The sequence below is a fragment of the Tachypleus tridentatus genome, chromosome 6 (assembly GCF_004210375.1).
Source record: "Tachypleus tridentatus isolate NWPU-2018 chromosome 6, ASM421037v1, whole genome shotgun sequence".
NCBI lineage: Eukaryota > Metazoa > Arthropoda > Merostomata > Xiphosura > Limulidae > Tachypleus > Tachypleus tridentatus.
The window spans coordinates 69,124,041-69,140,523 of record NC_134830.1 but is presented as its reverse complement, the minus strand read 5'-3'; the positions used below and the strand labels follow the sequence as shown (position 1 = coordinate 69,140,523).

The following is a 16,483-nucleotide window of genomic DNA, read 5'->3' as shown; positions in this document are numbered from 1 at the left end:
TTCAGTTTCACCAGGACATTTACTACAATGGAAAAACGATATCAGGGCAACTGGAATCCGTCAGTGCTTGCTGACTACTGTTGGACACTGTAACGTGATGCACCGGACATTGAAAACAAAGGAAAATCAGGAGCAAAACACTTTTAATTATGTTGAACTTAATAGCGTATAAGAAACATAAACGCAATTAAATACGTTATTGCCGGTAAATAGTTACCGTATTTTCCGGTTAATAAGCCGAATCGCCGAATAAGCCGAGGCCAATTTTCAGCTCTGAAAATGAGGGTTTTTGCTTATTACCGCCCAATAAGCCGAAGCCATTTTTAAGAAGTGACAAATTTCTTCAAAATGATTTCTTAGTCTCGTTTCAGCGTCAGCATGCATGTTGTGTGTGATCATTGGCGTTCTGTAGTAAAGCAGAACGTGTCGTATTGAGACAGAGATGGAATCAATATGTCATTCGTTATTGGCTCCACTCACTGTAATTAGGTAACCAATGAAATTCCAGAAACAACGTTTCACTGTAGTCTTAACGTGCTTTGCTGATGGGACAAAATTACCGCCTGTGGTAATTTTCAAAAGAAAAACATTTCCTAAGAAGAAGAAATTTCCGAAAGGAGTGATCGGCCAAAAGCCGACCCCAAAAATCAGGTCCAAAATTTAGGGCCAGAAATTCGGCTTATTAGGCGGAAAATACGGTAACTGTCTATTTCTCAGAGTTCCTACGTGATGAAGCAAAACCAAAACTATATTTGTGCATATCCACCAGGTACCTGTCGCAATCAGCAAAAACTTCTCAGGAAGCAAAACTTAAAAAAAAAAAAAATTGTGCAGTGTAGTTGGTTATGCAAAATTTAAGTGTAATTAATATTTCGAATCGCCTTTTTGTAACCTTCACTGATATTATATATATGTATATATATAGTCACAGAAATTGTTTTATACGTTTTGAACTAAAATATTGAAGTTTTGTTGATCAAATTGCATGAACGGGAAAATTGCGTTTTCTCTCTAAACCTTGTGAAATCACACTTGGAAAGTTTTCTCACAACTCAAGGTGGTGGGATTTACAAGTGCCATGATATCCTAAAGCCGGTTTTGTTCATGACATTCAAAGAAACAGATCAACAGAGCAAAAAGGACATTAGGAAAAAGAAAAGCATTTTCGAAAAGTTCGTACTTTCCTTTATCAGTGTCTGTATATTAATAGATTTAAGAAACAAACGTTAATATTGAAAGGATACCCAACATCATGAACGAGAAAAAAGAGGAAGAAACAATACAATTTTCGAGATAAAAATTAGAGAAAGGAAGGGAACTTAATTACATTAATATTATATGAATGTATAAAGGTAATTTGATAGATAAATATTTGGGATTTTTAATAATTTAGGAGTTTCCATAGTAATGCATGCTGCCATTAGATATGAATCTGCCTTCGATTAGTATTCGAAATATAAATCTTTAACCAGAAAATATATCCACTCTCCTCCCTCTCTGTCTCTCTTGCAGGATATTCATGTTGTTATTTATAAATGTTACCACAAGCATATATATCTAACCCCAAGGGGAGGTCAATTTAAATATTTTTGTACTTCGTTTTCTCTATCGTCTACACTGAGTAGGCCCAGCATGGCCAGGTTGTTAGGGCGCTTGACTTGTAATCTGAGGGTTGCGGGTTCCAATCTTCGTCACACCAAACATGTCACCTCCTTCAGCCGCAAGAGCGTTATAATGTGACAGTCAATCCCACTATTCGTTAGAAAAAGAGTTGGCGGTGGGTGGTGAGGACTAACTGCTTTCCCTTTTAGTCTAGTTAGGAACGGCTAATGCAGATCGCCCTTGTGTAGCTCTGCACGAAATATAAAAACAAACATTTCCTCCTTTTCTCTATACACTTTTAACAATGACAACAAGTAACTTGAAATGACATTTTAAACTCTGGATAAATTGCGATGTCAGAATGCAGCATAAGATAATGTGGCAAATAATATTCAATAAACTGGTTTGGAAAGCAAAAGAAAAATGGGTGAAGCTACTAAGAATAAAATAATTGCACTTTACAAAATTAAGTAGACTGTCAGATTTGTAGCCATTCTGTTTCGATTTTATGTTCTCTGTAGTTTGTCTTAAGGCCCAGGATGGTCAGGTGGGTTAAGGCGTTCGACTCGTAATCTGATGGTCGCGGGTTCGAATACCGGTCGCACCAAACATGCTTGTCTTTTCGGCCGTGGGGGCGTTATAATGTGACGATCAATTCCACTATTCGTTGGTAAAATAGTAGCCCAAGAGTTGGCGGTGGGTGGTGATGACTAGCTGTCTTCCTTCTAGTCTTACACTACAAAATTAGGGACGGCTAATGCAGATAGCCCTTGAGTAGCTTTGCGCGAAATTAAAAAACAAACATTTTGTGTCATCTCAAATGTGTGTATACTGTTCAGGTATCTTGTAAGTGTGTGTATATTTATAGAGGACGTTATAATGGTACCGATCGCTGTAATAAAACACCTGAGTCTAATCGTATAGCAACTTGATATGAATCATATTAATGTTGTGTCAGCCATCGTTTTCGTAAAAAGTGTTAGTTGAGACCATGGTTCAAGTTTTAAAAGACTGTACTGCATTGTTGAAATATTAATATTTTGTCTGATTCAATAAAAAAGATAATTTTCTGGTAAACGGTTTTGGCTAGACCTAACGGAAATGAAATGTGAATATGCCGGGTTAAAGAAAGTATACACTATTCTTGGCCCGGCATGGCCACGTGGTTAAGGCATTCGACTTGTAATACGAGGAACGCGGTTTCGAATCTCCGTCACACCAAACATGCTCGCCCGTTCAGCCGTGGGGGCGTTATAATGTGACGGCCAATTCTACTATTCATTGGTAAAAGTGTAGCCCAAGAGTTGGCGGTGGGTGGTGATTACTAGCTCTCTTCCCTGTAGTCTCACACTACTAAAGTAGGGACGGCTAGCGCAGATAGCACTCGCGTAGCTTTGTGCGAAATTCAAAACAAACCAACACACTGTTCTTTCTTTGGTATTTTAGTTAACACCATGGGACAGAATATTTAATATCTATGTGTGTGTGTGTGTGTACACACATAGATATTATGTGAAGTTTTTGTAATAATATTTTGTTCTAAATATTATTTTACATTGCTGGTTTAGTGCATGGGTGTATGATTAACCTTAAATCTCTTAATTTGATCGTTTTTTTTTGTTTTTACTTTCGCGCAAAGCAACATAAAAGCTATCTGCGCTAGCCGTTTCTAATTTAGCAGTATAAGACGAGAGGAAAGGCAACTAGTAATCACCACCCACCGCCAACTTTTGGGCTACACTTTTACCAATGAATAGTAGGATTGACCGTCACATTATAACGCCCCCACAGCTGAACAGGCGAGCATGTATGGTGTGACCTGGATTCGAACCGACGACCATCAAATTACGAGTGGAGTGCCTTAACCACCTGGCCATGTTGGGCCTAATTTGACCGAACCTCGTGATATATCATTGGAATTACGGGCGAAAATGCCTCCATCAGCAGGGAAACCCAACTGATGAAATGATGCATTCTCATATTTGTAAATAAAAACTAGCGTGATTAATTATATATAATGATTACTTAGTTTGTTTTTAGCTATGGTATGTGTACGTGCGTAGTGTGCGTTGATCAGAAGACGACGTTAATTTGTAGGAGTAGCATGTTGGCGATTAGTTTTGCTAATCCGTTTGTGCTCTATACGTTTCATTATATTTACGGAATTTGATATATTTGTACTAATTTTAAATGGCTTATCTCGTGCTTTATGTTTCGTAGAAGATGATAAAAATGACTTATCCTCAGGTTAGCTGAGAATATGTAGAAATATACTTCATAAATCGTTAAAAATCTGTAAAACAAAAACGGTAGAACTCTTCATGTGGTTAGTGTTAGATGCTTTTATTATAGTTTGTTTTTTTCAGTATTGAATTTTTAAACCATTTAACATTTTGTCGTCTGTTTGACTTGCAGTGTTGAATGTAATGCCCCGTATTTCAGCAGAATGTACTGTAACAAGTAATTCGTTCGTGTGTCATCTAGTTGTCGTGTTCATCGTACGTATAAACAATAATTGTACGTCTACATACAAATGTGCATAGAGAAGGAGTGGTTTACGTACTCAGATGATTCATATCCTATGTGTTTATAATCCGAAACGTTTATCTTTTATCAACATTGCAGAAATACATTCTTCTTTCGCTTTCGTCAAAATTGTATGCAATATTTTTTATGAGGGGGAAGTTGGGGATTCAAGTCTCATAGGATCAAAGATACAAATTTAAACATATGTCTATAAAATTTATTCTGCTCTCTTTCAAATTTCTCTTGTAAGTTATTTTTATTTTTCATTTGATATTCAAACTATGAAATGGCGTTTTTATATAGGTTTTGACTGTGTTTTTTTTTAATAGAAAACATACGCTTACTGATTAATGGAATACCATGTACATTTACTAAATCGATCCAGGAGTTCATTTAATATAAATAGTTGATTTACTTTTTATATTTTAAATGGTTTGCATTCGTTTATATTTATGCGTTATATATGTATGTAGAGAGAGAATTATGTTTACACTGAAGTAACATTACTCTAAATAGACAACGTTATAAGTGTTAAATTCTTGTTCGCTTCAGGATATCGTGTTAAAATCAAAACATTTCTAAGAAATCATATCATTTCGTCCCGAATACTTCCTTTTTTAATGGTAATTTGGACTTGGTGTGACTTAGTGGTTGGTTAGCTTGCTCAGACTTTTAATCCAAGGATTTCGAGTTTATGGCCAATTTTAACAAAATTGTTCTCGTAACTTTGAAGGTGTTGGTTCGCTGAATGAGTGACGGTCAGATCTAATTAATTGCCAAAGAGTTGGCGGTGGCTTATTTTGACTGTCTTCCATCTCTCTGTAGTCTGTCAATTGAAAATTAGGAAAAGACTGCGCAGATAGCTCTCGTGCAAAAGTTGAGAAACAACCTGTTAATGGTAATGTACTTGCATATATACATATCTAAGGTTTATTTCCAGGTTGATAAATTAAAAAGAACAAAGAATTGCGTTCTTAAATATGATATGAAGTTTTTAAAAAAGGCTAAATCCTTGATTTGTGTTTGATTGCTATTATTGTCTTGCTACACTTGTTTGTATTGAAATAGATTTCGTTGGTGGCTTATTTTTATGTTTGTATTTATATTAGTTATATAAATTAACTGTAGAACTTAGGGTTAAAGTATTAGTTTGTAGAGGAGTGTTATCAGAATCCACACACTTTTGATGAACAGATTGTATATCGAAGGTCGAGGTTAGAGCTGTTAAAGTACTTAAAGTCGAGAAATCATCCAAATTTTAAGATGTAAGATTGAACAAAACCTTTGGAACAATGAAATTAACGCTTGTTTAGTTAAGATTTGTAGTGGCAGCGTGAGTGAACATGCGCTTGATACCATTTCTTAATGAGGGTTGAGTGTGGTCCAGTGGTTAGCGTGTCGGACTATGGATTTGAGGATTCAACGCTCACATCATGTTACCGAAAATAATTTAAAAGTGCGATCAGCACTTTGGGGCAGTTAATGGGTTATAAGGGTGACAATAAAATCCCACTATTTGATCAGACAAGAGTAGATGATGAATTGTCTTTTGTTTAGTATATCAGTGTAAAGTTAGATATACTCTTGTATATTCAAAAATAAACTGTTTCTTCGTTATTTTTCACAATAAGCGTATAACTGCATATACGCTTTTAAGCCTAGTATTCAGTCTTTCGGAACAATAATCAAAGCCTTGCATGGGCTTGGAATGATATAAACAAAACTTCAAAGTTAATGATTTGGGCAGTGTTATAGGTACCTGAGTTTTCTTCACAATCCTCACTGTTTAATCACTGGGGGAAGGGGGATTTCTTCTGACGTCACTCTTTACTCGCTGTTCTTGGCAACCAGCCAGATAACATTGGTGACGTCAGTTCAGTACATACCATGGTGATACAGTTGCCCATGTATGTATGTGTGTGCGGGTCTGTTTCAGTGTGTGAGTCTGTTGTGCATATTTGAATCCTTCTATTTAGACTGGTCTGCTGTTAAGGCTATCGAATAATCTCGTATCCGGTAAGCTTGGTCATTTCATCCGTAAACTTGCTGTCGAGAGTAAATCTACATTATAGTTTTTTGTTCTTCCATTGTTTATACTGGATACTTTAACGTACAAAATGAATAGAACTGTATCAATTCATTGTTCATTACCACTCTTGATAGTAAAAAATAACAAAAAAAAAACAACTGGATGGCACTTTAGATATGTTGTTAAAGATATGTCGCGGAGGTCACGTGATATCTAAAACTAGTTACCAAATTTCTCCTTCGCTAGACCTGCTGTCGTATTCCTTTTAGATTGTTTTCCCATTGCTTCATTTAACTATCGCAGCTCTGCGCAAAATCCCAGACGAATGGAACTTTTCCGTCATACGTTGTGAAACCTAGACTGCATGTGGAAGATGTTATCCGTATGTATTTCATTTCACTGAGACTGTAAGATAAGTTAGTCACTTTCCGCTTAGACTAATCCTGAGATGAGTGGCCAGCATTAGAAGTTTACAGATTGCCCCTTAATGAGGCGCGATATGGTGATTGATAAACAGTCAGAAGTTTCATTTAATTAATATATAAGGAAAGTAATGAATAACATCGTGTTTTTTTTTGGAGTTTTTTACACTTTAATAATGTAAATTTATATATATGATGTATTCATTTCTTAAAAGCGTTATAATTATTATAATGTAGGTATTTCAGAAAAGTAGCAATGTGTCATTTTCAATGGAAAATGTAAACGTGGAATTAGTATGCATGATCATATGTATGTATAGTTTTAGATATAATGTGTTTAGAAGTTATATTTTAAAACAATTATAACTTAGGCTCTATTTCGAATGAAAGCGCTAATCTTATTTGCCCTTCTTTCACTGTTTATAATTATTTATTTATGAGAAGACTGTTCTTTTCCCAATTCCAAAGAATGATGAGAAACTGACTTCACAGGGGCCATTGTAATTAGTTGTGTTATTTTAAATTATTTGAAATATTCGTAACTAAGGCACGTAAAAGGTTGCATATTTTAATATAAATTCTAAAATGCAGTCTTAGTTTCTTCATTCTTCATAAAATAATTACGCCTGTTGTAGGTGTAAAACTCTTTCTGTTATGCACTTTGCTGAAATATAAAGTCACGATTATTCACAGTTTCTTTAAATGTTATGGTATAGAGCGAGGTGATAAGCAGCTGAATGTTTTATTTTCTGCTACATTATCTGTTAAATAAATCTAGAATTGTTATACAATTAAACATGAATATCCTTGAACTGTTTATAGTAAGAATTAAATAATTCGAAACGTTTTATTTTACTCTGTCGTGTTGGAGCTGGTAAATATTATCTTCGGAGAAAAAGTAACGTTTTTTTGTTTTGTTGTGGCAATAATTTATCACGTGGAATTATCCACAGCTGGGCTGTTTTGTGCTTGTGTTATGGAAAGTGAGTAGTAACATAACTTAATTTGGGTGTTTGTGGGTACAAAAGTGTATTTATTTTTTTTGTATTATCGTTATAACCACTTCTTCATACTGATACAGTTACTTTAACTGTGGATCGCGCGTGATATAGTGTCTAGTGTGCCGTAGTGTGGATCAGAGAGTGCATGGTTCTTGTCCCGTTGCCACAAACTCTTACTCCGCACTTTAGGGCCGTGGACGCCCATGAATTGGCAGTGGGTACAGTTGACTAGCTGTAATCTAGTCTAATCAATCAGTTCCAACTTGGAAACGGTTTACTCGGATAGCCCTTTGTTTATCTTTACATGACTGCCTAAAACAACCACACAGTTTTAATTGTACAGTTCAACATTAATCAATTTTATGCTATTATAAAAACCAAAACAACCTCATTTTTCTACATTAAAAAGTGGATATGGTATGTTTTTTCCACCGACAGCAGTCATCATAATGATCCATAAACTGTGATTATTGCACACCATGACTATCGTGACAAAGCTACTCAGTTGTTGTACTTATTGCAGAGCTGTTGTAACTGTGAGAAATTGTATCACACTATCATCCTGAAACCTTCATAAAAAACAAGTACCGTACTCTACTTGGGTTAATCAGTTACAGCCTTGGTTGTGAATGTAAATTTTTAATTATGGCCTAAGGGTTTGAGTTTAACTCATTAGCGTTTAGCGTCACGAAGAAAGCCAGGTGCGACGTTGAAACAATGTTTCCTCCATCTGTCTAATTTTTTATCTCAAAACTTAAAGGACCAATTAGCTTACTCTACAGTAATGGAAATAATTTTCATACATCTAGTCTTGCATACTGAAACTTTAGCGTGTCATTTGAGTATCCTTGTAAACTGGTTGAGATGGTTGATGATTTACGTTTTGAACAGTTTTCTTCTACACTCTAACCTTCGTAAGCTAGAACCACTTTCTAGTGAGTGCATCTTGAAGGGTGAAGAGATGTTGACCTTAAAAAAGTTCGTACAATGGATTTTCAGTGATTTTCAACCCACATTAAAACAAAATGAGCCCGAAAACTGCAAAACGGCTACTTTTTGTAGTGATCTTGGCAAAACATGGAAACTAGTGTTCGTAAAAAGAAAAGAAAGAAGACAAGATCTGCACTACCCTAAAAGGATGTTAATGTCAGTGCAAAAGAAAACAGAGAGTTTGAATTAAATGGGTATTATTGGTATTTAGAAATAAAACATACAATGTAAAAAAAAAGGTTCGTGTCGAAAAATATTACAAGATCCTTGACATGTAATGAGACTTCTTTTAAAAAGTCGTAATAAAATAAAACCTGTAGCTTTTCATAATTTTGATTCTGCGAATCCATAGTCGGGGTGTGAGAGGTGGGTTTATATTTCCAAAACCCAGTGGCCTTATTCCTTATGTTAACAAATATTAGACATTAACGTGGTTTTAAGTGGGTGTGTTGATTTTTAGTAACATAATAGAAGGGAGCAACATTAATTTAGACGATCTATTTTGGGTAACAAGTTTTTAGAATCAGAAATTTTTGTTTTGCATAATTTCACTGTAATATATATTTCAAATTCTGTTGTATTCTGAGTATTAAGTACGTGACACTCTACTATTTAAATTTAAACTAACTTGGGAGCAACATTAATTTAGACGATCTATTTTGAGTAACAAGTTTTTAAAAGCGGATTTTTAAAATAATTTCTCTATAGTACGTATTTCAAATTCTGTAGTATTCTGAGTATTAAGTATGTGACACTCAACTATTTAAATTTGAACTAATTTGTTATTGACTCTGTGCAAAGAGTTATCATTTTCCAAAATGATTAAACAGTTTAGGAATATTTACAGGCATTACCTAAATGTACAAACATTGTGTTCATTTAATGATCACTGTTTCTCTTTGGAAACATTATAAAAAAGATGTAAAAGGCTGACAAATTCTAGTATTTAACAGGTGCCTTTGTGGGAGAATATAATGCCAAGTTTGCACAGTGCTTATGTTGTTTTAAATTGCTTTTATTGTGTTATACTAAACTTGAAGAAATCATGACAAATGTTTATATACTTCTGTACAATAACTTCATTTGTTGATTGTTTTATAGACTTGTAAAAGTGATGGGCCTGATATGGCCTGCTGGTTATGGTGCTCAACTTTCACTCTGATGGTCATGAGTTTGAACTCCCATCATTGAACAAGTTTGTCTAGTATAGTTCCCAACTGGTTTTTGTGTTTTGAATTTCGCGCAAAGTTACACGAGGGCCATCTGCGCTAGCTGTCCCTAATTTAGCAGTTTAAGACTAGAAGGAAGGCAGCTAGTCATGTCCACCTACTGCCAACCCTTGGGCTACTCTTTTATTAATGAATAGTAGGATTGACCATCACATTATAATGCCCAATGGCTGAAAGTGAGTATTGTTTTAAAATCTCATTTGCTCTATAAATGACGATTTTTAGTGTGGGCCAAGAACAAGTTTTTGAAAAGGGAGTTTTCTGGTACCCTTTTTGAAATTTTTACATTTACTTAAGTTTTAATTTTGGAATTTCAAGGACTTTAAAATTTATTGGTTTCAAAGATCACCCTCTGTGCACATGAAGCCAAATTGCATAAAATTTCATATTCGTTGTTTGTAATCACATACGATGGTCTTTGTCTTCACACTGGTTCATCAGCAGATAAGTGTCGGTGAGTCTGTAGTTTGAGGTAGAAATGCTTAGGGAGCATAGTTGTTTAATATATTATCTTAATTGGCTTCTTACAGTGAAAAGTTTGTGAGATTAGTTTTAACAGCAAAGGTTTGCTTTTGATCTTTGTTTCATGGTTTCTTGGCTTTCATGGAGAAGAGTCATATTTTCTCTGTGTATCATGGGATTTAACTTGTCAGTGAACCTGTACAGTACTTGATGCATTAACATCCATTTTGTATTTTAATTATGCTTTCAACTGTATTTGAATTGTATCTTCAGACATATCACATTTAAAATGTGATCAGGTATCTGTTGATTTGATTCATAGAACTGTAATGAAACATTGTTTTCAGTTAATTGAATTTATTATTGTAATTTTAGGCTTTATTAGTCTTTACTGACTAGGTGATACTAGACATATCCAGCTTTAATTCAAAGTTAATTACAAACCTCTTACAATTTATATATACTTAGCCTTATTATGCAAATATTTTCTTCTATTTGTATATAATCCCTTTTGTGAAAAAATAAGAAGATTTCTGTTACTTAATAAAGAGTGTATTTGCCATTTTATTCTCTTTCTCTCCATTTGAATGTCATAAGCTGGCTTATCTTACTGATTTCCTAAATTTCAAATCGAAGGTGGTGGGTGATCCTATGAGTGGACAATTGTTGCAACTCACAGGACTGATTGATATTTGAAATTTAAAAGTATTTTAATATCTTTATTTCTACAAATTATTGGATGGAAGAGAAATTGAGACAAAGTTCCAAGAGAAAAATGTTTTATTCACTGAAGCATAGTGCAAACATTACTGAATGTTGTTGTTGTTAACCATTAAAAGGAGTAAATTATTCATATAGCTGAGTGTGGACTTTTGACTGATGTGAAGATGTAAGGTCAGTCAACCAACTGTTTGGTTAAGAGTAGCCATGTAAGCAATTAGATGCTACTAATTTATTTATTTCCCTCTGTCTGATCAGCATTTCTAAATTGTAGATGGCTAAGCTTGAATCAATACACATACTTTCGACTTAATGTTTATTTACCACAAGACTATATATCAAAAAATCAAAAGGTTAAGGCGCTCGACTCGTAATCTGAGGGTCGCGGGTTCGAATTCCCGTCGCACCAAACATGCTCGCCCTTTCAGCAGTGGAGGCACTATAATGTGATGGTCAATCCCATTATTCATAGGTAAAATAGTAGCCCAAGAGTGGATGGCGGGTGGTGATTACTAGCTGCAATCTCTGAAGCATTGCATTACTAAGTTAGGGATAGCATGCACATATATCCCTCGTGTAGCTTTGCACGAAATTCAAAAACAGACAAACGTAATTAGGGCGATCATATATTTTTTTGCTTTAATTAGTTATTTATATGAAGTCAGGTTACTAGTTAGTTTCAACAACTAACAGTCTGTTAGTTTTTTTAAGATTTTGTTTAACACCTGTAAACTAACGTCAGTAACATCTAAACAGTAACTGTAGGAAATGTGTCGCAATGTGAAAACCACAAAAAAAAAACAGCAATTGCGACAAAATTGATTTAGAAATTTCATGATTTTAATAGTGAAAGTAACTAAAGTGGATTCATAATGACTTTAAATGATTTTCACAAACAATAAACATTTATTTCTTCCTGGTTCTTACACTACGATTTAACTTAACGCCGAATGGTATTTATTGTAATATTTAGCGCTCTTTTGATTTACATAAAGATAATTAACAGTTCGGTTACAAGTTCGTCACTTTGTGTATCTTTTCAGTACGTACAGTGAAATGTTTTGTACTTGCTTTCAAACACAGCCAAAAAAGTTACAATGGGGATTTTTTCCTAGTGATTTTCATACATATAAAAGCCAATTTTCTTAAGTCGGAAACTGAATTATCTGAGTGAGTTATTCGTTTTAATGCATCTGCGCTATACAGATGTATTAAATAATGCGTAATATCAGCAAGTTGTTTTTTTCATTTTTAGAGATGAAAAAAAAAACACAATATAGGTCATATTTATGTTTTATATGCGAATATCTGGTACATTAAACTTTTATGTGAAAAATATAAATTATCGTAACGAAAAATAATGAAGTCTGAATTATCACTGCAAATCCAATTCTAAAAATAAATTTTTCCATAAATATTATAAAGTATTTCTCGATCTTATATTAATACAGTATATTACGCGTGCTAGCGAAAACGTTACGGTTAGTGGAGTTGTATTTATGAAGACCCTGCAGAAGATATTTTAAACTGACTGCTTATAACAGTATTCAAATAAAGCACGCGCATTGGACGGTTTTAGCAGTACTGTGATATAACAGTAAAACAAACATGAATTCTTTGGAGTAAATGAGTCACTGTAGTGATTGCTTTCCCCCTCTAGATATTGTGTAAAGGGAAAATAGTCGGGAGCCAACCATACCATTTCTCTTTTGTTAATTTACAATATAATCGTGTTGATTTCTTTCATTTCCCGGAAATCATCTTTGAATGTTTTGTCGCCAAATTATAAAAAAAATAAGGTAAAGATAAATCGCAGTTTTCTTAAAATCCAAATGTGGTGTGTGTTTTAGTTCATCGATTTTTTCCTACAGCGTCAGTTGTAGACTTTCTTTTCTGGACGATTGACAGGCTGTGCTGCACGTGGTCGATATAGCCTTCGTAGAAGTTGGTATCTCCTAAGAAGGAGTATTTCCTGGACAACATTTTGTTGATCACGTTGAATTCTTTACTCTATTGTTTCTAACTTGTGAACATCAGCGAGTTAATATTTATAAGAGAATTTGAAAATAGATCATCAGTTAACATTGCAAGTAAACGTGATAGTAATTTTGTAGAACTTCAAATTGGGTTGGAGAAAATATATCGTAATTACAAAATTATTGCAGAAACGCCTATTATAACAACAGTGCATACTGTTGCAATCCATGTACTATTTAATTTTATTTGTTTAAATCAAAGCATGCTTCAGCAAGTAAAGAAAACTAGCAAACATTTTAATGTTTACATTACGATAAATCTAATTACAAATTATCAAAAGGACCGCTAGTGACCTAGTGACAGACTGGGAATCCGAGGTTCTATGGGTCGCTACACGTTGCCACAAAAGTGCGCTCCGCGTCTTGATACGTGCGTACGTTATAAGAGTGACGGTCAAGTATCGGTATTTGGTTAAAGGAAGGTTCAAAACACCATCTTGCCATTTAAACGTAGATTTACATAAGTGTAATGTTGATGCTTAATAAGATGCTGACGGTTTTCTTGCTAGATCACATGTTCAACTATAACCCTGAGGAATCGTTTTTAAGCAAGGGAACGTCAGTAAAGATTTAGTGTGTTTGTGTGTATTGCACCACGCACCTTTAGTATATATAGTTTATACGCTGGATTTGAACATGTCTTATTAACTAAAACTGCGTGAAACATAATATCTGTATGTATAATTGTAAGGTATGCATAAGGGAAACACTGGATAAGTTGAGGCTTTAAAATGTAGAATTGTAAGGTATGCATAAGGGAAACACTGGATAAGTTGAGGCTTTAAAATGTAGAATTGTAAGGTATGCATAAGGGAAACACTGGATAAGTTGAGGCTTTAAAATGTAGAATTGTAAGGAATGCATAAGGAAACACTGGATAAGTTGAGGCTTTAAAATGTAGAATTGTAAGGAATGCATAAGGAAACACTGGATAAGTTGAGGCTTTAAAATGTAGAATTGTAAGGTATGCATAAGGAAACACTAGATAAGTTGAGGCTTTAAAATGTAGAATTGTAAGGTATGCATAAGGGAAACACTGGATAAGTTGAGGCTTTAAAATGTAGAATTGTAAGGTATGCATAAGGGAAACACTGGATAAGTTGAGGCTTTAAAATGTAGAATTGTAAGGGTTGCATAAGGGAAACACTGGATAAGTTGAGGCTTTGAAATGTAGAATTGTAAGGTGTGCATAAGGGAAACACTGGATAAATTGAGGATTTAAAATGTAGAATTGTCAGGTATGCATAAGGGAAACACTGAATAAGTTGAAGTTTTAAAATGTGGAATTGTAAGGTATGCATAAGGGAAACACTGGATAAGTTGAGGCTTTAAAATGTAGAATTGTAAGGGTTGCATAAGGGAAACACTGGATAAGTTGAGGCTTTGAAATGTAGAATTGTAAGGTGTGCATAAGGGAAACACTGGATAAATTGAGGATTTAAAATGTAGAATTGTCAGGTATGCATAAGGGAAACACTGAATAAGTTGATGCTTAAAAATGCCTGTCTGCCTGTGTGTTGCGCTCTCACTTTTTTCGTGTGTTTCGTAGCATGTGTCGGTAGCTCTGTATGTTTAAAAGTACTTTGACCCCAAGAACTAGTAGTGGGAAGAATACAGCTTGTATCCAAGTGCCTCATTCTTCAACTAATGCACACACGATTACTCACCAGCTTCAGGTGAATTTTTTTTCATCATATGTGAGTTAATCTTGTGTAGCCGACCTTCATTCATAACAAATATGCAGGCTCGTGCTAGTCACGTGATTGTTGGGTGATGCATATTGTCACAAAGTTTCTGTCACTAATTGATAGCCAAATAATATGTGTACGTGTATATTGGGTGCGCGAACGTACATACGTACAAATATATCATGGCTGACTCGTCTCGAGTTGAGGCCAGAACTGTAGATAGTCTTGAATTTATGAAAAGCAAGATAAAGATACGTTACAAATGCACTTTTCTTCATATTTGCATTTAATTCCAAAGTTAACTGTAGCAATTTTTTTCTGTAACTTATATTTTAAAAATATCAAAGTCGTTCGTTATTACGATACGTTTGTCGAAAATTGAAATTTCTAACAAAGCATTAAAAAAAACTCCATGAGAAAAAGTTTTAAAAATAGTTATGTTATATAGGGTCAATAAATATAACTGTGGTGAACGTTTTCACAAAAGTATTTCAGAAATTGGTTTTCGGAGGTTTCTATTTTTGGTTTCGTAGGTTTCGGTGTTAACAACCAAATAAAAGCAGTAAGAAGGCACTTAAATATACGCCAGTAGACAGAAGTAGTCGTAAATGACCTTTACATTCGCTGCGTATGATATTCTCTGTAGCGAACGAACGGGTATTGGCGACATCAGTTTAAAGTGATGTACACAACTGGGAGATGAGATGTATTCCGGCAAGATATATATCATCCGCTTCTAAATAAATCACCTACCTATACAGCATGCTTTTATAGGTGCTTGTTCACTATCTTTTAAAAATGCTAGTCCTTAAATTGAAAAAAAAGAAAGAGTAAAAAATGTTTACAACATAAAGTTCGTATAAAAAATATAACATCAGTAAACATTGTGCATGATAAATACCTTTTCGTACATTAACCAGTTAAAATCCGCAGCTGATGCTACGGATGCGCCGCTTTACTTTGGTGTTGCAGTGGAACGCGCCATACCAAGGTGTGTTGATGTCACCCATCTCTTGCTTACCTGATCTGCCTGACTACTTGTTGCCGTGATCATTAAAGTTGTTAAAAAAGTGTTCTCACACGAGACTGGTTAATTCCAGGATCAACCACAACAATCTTTCACTTAATGTATAAAGTATAACTATTGATTTGTAAGAATGGGATGCCCTGTGATCTCTGGGTACGAAGGGTATTTATGACCTGGTATTTTGAGGATACTTCTGTTGTTATACTGCATCACTATTCCATTTAAGACACATCTATGCAGGGTCTCATTAAACTAGAAATGTTTAGAGTAGATGTAAAGCACAGTAAACTCAAGTGATGAAAAAAAAAGCACTTGGTGATTGGTGAACTTGGTTCTGCTTCAAATGCCTGTGCTAGCTTCCTGCTTACAGTGATTGAAACTGGTGACGTAGTTGTTTTCAGTGCTATGGAAATGCAGGTAATGTTTGTGAGGGACTGTATGGGGTGTGTTGCTTCCTTGCCTGTCTGAAAAATAGTTATCTCTACCAATGTAGTTATGAACAGAATGCACGTAATAGAGGCAAAGCGTGTTGTTCGATTCAATACACAAGATAGACGTTTCTTCGCTTCGGGAGTTATTTCTAGATAAACATTTCTCAAGTTGCGTATGAACTGTAGCCAGGAGAGGATGGTTTACTAAAGAGATAAGGTGCTACAGAACAACTGAAATACACCTATTTAACATAAGGTGGAAAGTATTCATATTTTATTTTATTCAGATGACAAAAGCTGATGGTCAGGTGTAAGAACTA

General features: G+C 34.6%; 1 protein-coding gene across 11 annotated transcripts in view; it reads left to right on the top strand.

The window, feature by feature from the left end:
* Nucleotides 1-16,483, top strand: part of LOC143252753 (serine/threonine-protein kinase tousled-like 2) — an 84,014-nt gene that overhangs the window by 27,500 nt on the left and 40,031 nt on the right. For 2 of the 11 annotated variants that reach the window (XM_076505388.1, XM_076505378.1), the window contains exon 1: nt 6,194-6,539. The exons of 6 other annotated variants lie outside the window; for them this stretch is intronic. In XM_076505388.1, coding sequence (XP_076361503.1) covers nt 6,522-6,539 — 18 coding nt within the window. In that variant the 5' untranslated portion in view covers nt 6,194-6,521. Of the gene's footprint in view, nt 1-4,869; nt 5,027-6,067; nt 6,145-6,193; nt 6,540-16,171; nt 16,420-16,483 lie in introns of those variants that run through there. 3 more of the 11 variants (XM_076505379.1, XM_076505385.1, XM_076505384.1) reach the window with 3 other exon arrangements.